At 39.4% G+C, this 8078-nt stretch overlaps 1 protein-coding gene across 1 annotated transcript; it reads left to right on the top strand.

The window, feature by feature from the left end:
* The first annotated feature begins 5569 nt into the window (after positions 1–5569).
* LOC123651304 (general transcription factor II-I repeat domain-containing protein 2-like) lies at positions 5570–6482 on the top strand. Its single transcript, XM_045572369.1, has 2 exons — positions 5570–5639; positions 5760–6482. Exon 2 carries the CDS (start codon positions 5766–5768, stop codon positions 6480–6482), a length of 717 nt encoding a protein of 238 aa, XP_045428325.1. The 5' UTR covers positions 5570–5639; positions 5760–5765.
* Positions 6483–8078: the final 1596 nt, after the last annotated feature.

The raw sequence follows: 8078 nt of genomic DNA, 5'->3' as shown, positions 1-8078 counted from the left end.
AGGAATGGAATGAAATATGCAAAGTCATGCAAAGGAAGAGACTGAATCCAAGAATACTGTACCCAGCAAGGCTATCAATTAAAATTGAAGGTTAATTCAGAAGCTTCACAGAGAAAAAATGACTAAGGGAATTTATTACCACCAAACCACCAATGCAAGAAAGGAAAAAGGTCTTCTGGAAGAAAAAAGAAGAAATAGGAAGCAAAAAAAGAACACATGGGTAAAGAATAAAAATGGTAACAATTAACTACCTATCAATAATAACTTTAAATGTAAATGGATTAAATGCCCCAATCAAAAGACATAGGGTAACGGATTGGATAAGAAAACAAGACCCGTACATGTGCTGTCAACAAGAAACCCACCTCTGAAAAAAGACGAACACACACTGAGGGTGAAGGGATGAAAAAAGGTTTTTCAGGTGAATAGAAAAAAAAAGCTGAAGTAAAAATACTTATATCTGGCAAATTAGATCTCAATGTGAAGGACATAACAAGAGCTAAGGAAGGTAACTTCATAATACTAAAGGGAGCAATCCAACAAGAAGAAATAACTCTGGTAAACATATACACACCCAATAAAGTAGCACTCAAATACATAAAAAACTCCTGGAGGATATAAAGGGAGATATTGACAGCAATACAATCATAGTAGGAGACTTTTTCACCCACTATCACCATTAGACAATTCATCTACACAAAAAATCAGCAAAGAAAAATCAGTCCTAAAAGACTCACTAGACCAGGTGGAATTAATTGACATCTTCAGAGCATTTCACCCCAAAGCCACAGAATATACATTCTTAAGTGCACATGTGTCATTTTCAAAGATGGGCCATGTGTTGAGTCATATGCAAAGTCTCTTCAAATTCAAGAAGAAAGAAATTATATCAAGCATCTTCTCAGATCACAGTGGCATAAAACTGGAAATCAACTACAATAAAAACAATCCCCCCCCCCAAAAAAAATCAAACATATGGACACGAAACAGCATGCTGCTAAACAATGACTGGGTTACCAGTGAGATCAAGAAAGAAATAAAAATATCACGGCAACAAATGACAATGAAAATACAACAATTCAAAATTAACGGGACACAGCGAAAGTATTCTTGAAAGAGAAGTTCATAGCTCTACAAGCCTACTGCGAAAAAGAAGAAACCATAAAAATTCTAGAGGAATCAACAGGCAGTAAAATCTCAGATATATGCTGAATGAACTTCTTCACTGCTACTGCTCCTAGGGCAACGGAAGCTAAAGAGAAAATAAACAAATGGGACTACATCAAAATAAAATGCTTTTGCACAGCAAAAGAAACCATCAACAAAACAACAAGAAAGCCCACTATATGGGAGAACATGTTTGCAAATGTTATCACTGATAAAGGTTTAATCTCCAAGATCTACAGGCAGATTATAAAACTTAATAAAAGTAAGATAAATGATCCAATAAAAAAATAGCAATGCACCTAAATAGATACTATTCGAAAGAAGACAGAAGGAAGGCCAAGAGAAAAATGAAAACATGCTCAAAGTCACTAATTACTCGGAAGATTCAAATCAAAACAACAATGAGGTACCATTTCCCTCCTGTCAGAATGGCTATCATCAACAAATCAACAAAGGACAAGTGTTGGTGAGGATGCTGAAAAAAGGAACCTTCGTGCACTGCTGTTTAGGAATGCAGACTGGTGAAGCCACTGTGGAGAACAGTATGGAATTTTCTCAAAAAACTAAAAATGGAACTTGTATTTGACCCAGTAATCCCACTCCTAGGAATACATCCTCAGAAACTAGAAACACCAATCAGAAAGAATATACTCACCCCTATGTTCATAGCAGCAAAATTTAAAATACCTAAGATTTGAAACAGCCTAGGTGCCAGTCAGTAGATGATTGGATCAGAAAACTATGATACATCTACACAATGGAATACTATGCTGCCATAAAAAAGAAGGAATTCTTACCATTATCAGCAACCTGGATGGAACTGGAAAGCATTATGCTAAGTGAAATAAGCCAGTCAATGAAAGAAAAATACCATATGATCTCACTCATTTGTAGATAATAAAGAACATTATAAACTGATGAACAAAAAGATAGATACAGAAGCAGTAAAGACTGTCAAATTACAGTGGGAAGTTTAGGGAGAGTTGGGGGAGATAAGAGATCAACATAAGGATTTGTATGTATGCATGTAAGCATAACCAAAGAATACAAAAACACTGGAGTAAGGGTGTGTATGGGAGTGTGGGGGGGCAATGGTAAAATATGTACACATATAATACCTTAATTAAAAAAAAAAACATGGGGGAAAAAAAGAAAGAAAGAAAAAATTATTCTGCTTGAGGCATATTTTGTGTCATGCAGTGCCATTGTACAGTAGGGCCTGGGGCTGCTTGAAGGCAGGCAGATATGACTTTCAATTTCAATTGTGCTACTTACATTCTGTGTGATTCCTCATAAATGGAGATAAAAACCAAATACTTCTGAGTTTAAAATCTTGCAGCATCTTTTATCCATTGCTTTGGAATAAATTCCATAGTTTTTATATTATCCCACAAAGCTCTGGGTGGACTAGGCCTGTTTGACTTTGTTTTGTAACACTCTTCCCATTTCTGATAGCTCTCTAGACTCACTAGTGTTCTTTCTCTTCCTTAAATTCAATTTGTTCATTCCAAACTTATTGTCTTTGCATTTAAAATTCCTCCTTTCTCATACTCTTTTTTTTATGCTGCTCACTTTTGTTTGTTTGTTTATTTATTTATTTATTATTTATTTATTTATTATTTATTTTATTTTTTAAATTGATTATGGTCTCACATAATTGTCCTTATTCCCCCATTCCCATCCCAAACCCCTCCCTAGCTATGCCCCCCCAACCCCCGTTGTCCATGGCTACTGGTTAGGCCCATATGTATGCACATAAGTCCTTTGGTTGATCTCTTCCCCTTACCCCCATCCTCCCTTACTTTCCCTCTGAGGTTTGAGAGTCTGATAGCTGGTTTTCTTTCTCTGGATCTGTTTATGTTGTTCATTATTTACTCTAGATGTGTGAGATCATGTGATCCAAGAAATATGCTTGTAAGAAACTAAACTGCAACAAACCATAATGGTTATGCTGAGAGGCAAATGAATCAATCTGTAGTGAGTTCCTTTCTGGGCCAACAGTTCTTTTGAGTCCCAATTTCAATGTCAGATAGTTTCTTATGTGTACATGCCAGCCATGATATTTCAGATCTGGTTGGTGAACAAATGGTGGTAATGCAGGTCTGTCAGAAAACAACTCTGAGACCATCTGGAATCCTGTAACCGAGAGGAATAGACATAAGCGCTCCAGCCATGAAGACAGAAGAGACACAATTCATAGATGGAAGATGCTGACGACGCCTCAGCATACCAGCAGACAGCAGCTGCGGGTTGCTGAAGGATGCCCAGGACAAAACCAGAGACAGGCAGACCTGCTTTCTCATACTCTTAACATGACTGGCTTTGCCTTCTATTTTTCAGGCCTCAGCTTCAATATTCTCTCCTGATGAAGGCCTTTCCCAACCAAATTGTCTAATCTACTTCATGTTTATTTCTTCATTGTTTTCTTCACAGCTTTTCTTGCTACTTGTTATTTTATTTGCTTATGTGTTTAGTTATTTATTTTCCATTTCTGTTATATGTTTATGACTACAGGAGCTTTTCCAAATTGTTCACTGTTATGTATTTAGTACTCAAAATAGTGCCTTGCACATGTCAGATGTTAAATATCTGTTGGAAAGAAAGGACTAGATTAATCACTCCTAAGTCTCATCTATGAAAAGGCATAGTCATGCCTGAGTTTCTGTGAAGGACTTAGCACAGAGTGAGGATCAAATACCCAATAGTTTTCATTCTTCTGTACTCTTGTATTTTTGGTATGTACACTCATTGCTGAACTGACTTGTCCTGAGGTTTTCTGTTAGGACCAAGCACCTGAATTCTGATGGACTAGAAGCTGAAGGACATGGCCAGAGACAGGCCTCCTATCCTCTTCCCCTCTCACTCTCTATAGTGAGACCTCTCTGGACTGGGTCTCACTTACTTATACATTCTAAACAGTCTGGGCTTGCCTGGAGATTCCTGAACTGATGCCACTCCTAGCCAGTCTGAAGCATATATCTCACTCCTCAACATCTGCTTCTATCATTCTTAGTCATTCACCATGCCAGCGCAAACAAAGGTGACTTCACCAAAATGCAGTACTATAAGGAATAAAGTCATTATGTAGTAGACCCCAATTTTTACTTATGAATGAGAAAACTTAAGCCAAAGGAGAATAAGGGATTTACCCCCAGAAGCACTGATATTAGAATTGATTACTTATCCCAGATCCACTGTCAGGAGTTCATTTCCATTTTCTGCAAACATAGTACTGTGTTCTCAAGAATTCTTTACAGTAGGTGGAATGAATCTGAGGTTGGTGATACAGAGTAGGTATTAGTTTGAAGAACCATATTCAAATGCATACTTCAAGAAAACTGAGTCAAAATTTTCTTTATGTGGAGAATGCACAAAAGTTAAACTAAGGATGCATATAGAGCACAGGGGTCTTCAAACTACGGCCCGCGGGCCACATGCGGCCCGCAGAGGAGTCTGATCTGGCCCGCCAGGTTTTTTGGGCAGTGAGCGCAGCCGAGGTGTTACAGTTCGGCCGCCAGGACCTGCATATACACTGTCACTGCACAGCCGTTCTGACCCCTCTGCCTCTTTAAGAGCACAGTGCCTGCTGGGGCTCAGAGCGTGCGACATGCCGCTGCACAGGCACGTCTGTGCTGTGCTGCGCGGCAATGATGTAAAAAGGCGCCCGCTTCACCCCCAGGCAACGTGGTGTCTGTGTGCTGTGCCTGCCTGTCAGTAAGGTTCTCCTCCTCTCCCTCCACTGCCTTCACCAAAGGTCGGTCGAAAGTGCCATAGAAAGAAATTTTTGCCAGATGGGGGGTTTCTGCCTGATTGGGGGGTGGGGGCTTGGTGACTCATATGAAAATTCCCCTTTTGGTGGGGGGGGCGTTCGGTGCTGAAATCAAAATTCTGCCAGTTGGGGGGTGGGCGGTGGGGGGTGGTTGGGAGGTCAGGGCTTCGGTGCTGAATTGCCCATATGGAAAATTCTGCCAGTTTTGGGGGGAAGGTGCTCGGTGCTGATATGTGAAATCAAAATTCTGCCAGGTGGGAGGTGGGGGGAGGTTAGGGGTTCGGTGCTGAATTGCCCATATGGAAAATTCTGCCAGTTTTGGGGGGAAGGTGTTCGGTGCTGATATGACAAATCAAAATTCTGCCGGGTGGGGGGGGGACTTGGACCAAGTCTCTTTGTGGAAGAATTGAGACTGACAGCATGCCGCTCCAGCCAACAGCCTTTTTTTTCCCATGAGGCAACCCTGATCGCATCTTCCTACTAATATAGCCAGGCCCATTCCAAACCAGAAAGTCAACTCCAGTGTAAAAAGATGATTAAAGCCTTTTAAAGGGGTTTACATTAAAAATTTTATATGCATTTTGCATTTCCTTTTCAGTGTTCACATGCTGATTCTGAACATATTAATTTGGCCGTTATATAGGGAGATATAACCGAACCCCATCAGGGACTGAGCTGGTCTGCTTAGAAAAGCCTGCAAGAGGTAAGTGTCCACATCGGGGGCAGAGACCTACTAATGGGAGTTCATACACTGTGTGTGTGTGTATATATATATACACACACACATATTAGTATTTTACTAATAGCAATTTGGAATCCCTAGGAAACAATGATGTCAAGAAAAAGAAAAATTGACTCCGAGTGTAGGATATTCAAAGAACAGTGGACTTATGATTACTTTTTCACGCGGTACAAAGAAAAAGCTGTGTGTCTGATATGCCAGAATATAGTTGCTGTGTTCAAAGAATACAATTTGCGACGCCACTATCAAACTCAACATAAAGATAAATATGATTGTTTGGTCGGAGAAGTGAGAAAAGATAAAATATTAAAACTGAAACATACACTGACAACTCAGCAAAATACTTCTGTGAAGCAGAAGCAGCTAAATATTTCATCACTGCAGGCAAGTTTTCAAGTTGCCAAGCTAATAGCGTGCAATGGCAGACCATTTGTGGAGGGAGAATTTGTTAAAGAATGCCTTCTTTCTGTTGCCAAAGAGATGTGTCCAGAGAAGGCCAATTTATTTAGTACAGTGAGTCTTTCAGGAGCTACAATGACACGAAGGATTGAAGAAATGGGAGACAATTTGCAGCACCATTTGCAAAACTCTGCAAAAAAACTTTGCTATTTTTCCTTGGCACTCGACGAAAGCAATGATGTTCGTGATTCTGCCCAACTTCTCATTTTTATGCGTGGGACAAATGAGTATTTTGAAGTCACAGAAGAGCTTGCTGCACTGCAAAGTATCAAAGGTACAACCACAGGAGTGGATATATATGAAAAGGTTTGCCAAACTGTGAATGGTGGAGCTGGACTGGGCTAAACTAGCCAGTGTGACAACTGATGGTGCTCCTAGCATGGTGGGGTCTAAGAGAGGAGTAATTGCTCACATTAAACAAGAGATGGACAAACATAACCATCCTCATCCAATTGCTATACACTGCCTCATCCACTAACAAGCGCTGTGTTTTAAATCACTGAAGTGGGACTCTGTTATGAAAATTGTGGTATCTTGTGTTAATTTCATTAGAGTTCATGCACTAAACCACAGACAATTTCAGGAATTTCTGTCTGAGCTAAATGTTGCCCATGAGGATGTTCTGTACCACACAGAAGTCCGTTGGCTGAGTAGAGGGAGAGTTTTGAAATGTTTCTATGACTTACTTCCGCAGATTATAGCTTTTCTACTTTCAAAAAACAAAGAAGTACCAGAGCTCAATGATGCAGAATGGAAATGGCACCTTGCCTTTCTGACAGATATAACAGAGCTACTCAACAGTTTCAATCTGCAACTTCAAGGAAAGGGGAAGCTCATCTGTGATATGGCATCGCATGTGAAAGCATTTGAAGTAAAATTAGGCCTTCTCATCAAACAAGTAAAGGAGGAAAACTTCAGCCATCTCCCAACAATTCAAAGCCTGTCAGCGGACAAACCATTGGTTGCATTCCCAAAGAAAACATGTGTGGATTCACTGGAATTGTTGCAAAAGGAGTTTCAATTTAGATTCAAAGAGCTTCATCTCCATGAACAGGACATACAGCTTTTTCGTAACCCATTTTCTGTTGAGATTGAAAATGTCCTTACAATTTACCAAATGGAACTGGCTGAACTGCAGAATTGTGACTCTCTGAAAGACGCATTCAAGTCAAGTAGCCTTCTGAATTTCTATGCATCTCTCCCCTCTGAGACATATCCAAATATCAGGAACCATGCACTCAAAATGGTAGCCATCTTTGGTAGCACTTATGTCTGTGAACAGAATTTTTCAAGAATGAAACATCTGAAATCTCCAACCAGATCAAGATTAACTGATGCCCACTTGCATCACTTGTTACAACTAGCAGTGACAAATATGGAACCGGACATTGACCATCTCATTAGCCAAAAGCAGTTCCCATTGAAATACTGGTAAGTGATCTGTTTATTTATAAATGTTCTTCATTTTATTTATATTGTATTTGTTACCTTTTTGCGAAATAAGATGTGTGCAGTGTGGGTAGGAATTAGTAGTTCATATAGTCCGGCCCTCCAGCTCTCTGAGGGACCGTGATCTGGCCCCCACTTTAAAAAGTTTGAGGACCCCTGAATAGAGTATGGAGGTTAAATTTTTTTGAGATTCATGCCAATTCAACTTTCCTCTGTACATCTAATAGCTACACTGAACATCATATTTTTAAATTTTCTTTTCAATTATAATTTACATTTAACATTATTTTTATGAGTTTCATGTGTACAGTATAGTGATTAGACAATCATATGCTTTTCAAAGTGATCCCCCAAATATTTCCAATACCCACCTAGCACCGTACATACTCATAATATTATTGACTACTAGTGACCCAGTGCACAACATTCATGCACATTAAAAGGGAATTAATTAGAGGAAATATTTTAATATTGCTATTTTCCCTTTCTCTA

This window comes from Pipistrellus kuhlii, unplaced genomic scaffold (genome assembly GCF_014108245.1).
Source record: "Pipistrellus kuhlii isolate mPipKuh1 unplaced genomic scaffold, mPipKuh1.p scaffold_m20_p_46, whole genome shotgun sequence".
NCBI classification, from domain to species: domain Eukaryota; kingdom Metazoa; phylum Chordata; class Mammalia; order Chiroptera; family Vespertilionidae; genus Pipistrellus; species Pipistrellus kuhlii.
The sequence above is the reverse complement of the archived record's forward strand: the minus strand, read 5'-3'. Positions and strand labels throughout refer to the sequence as shown.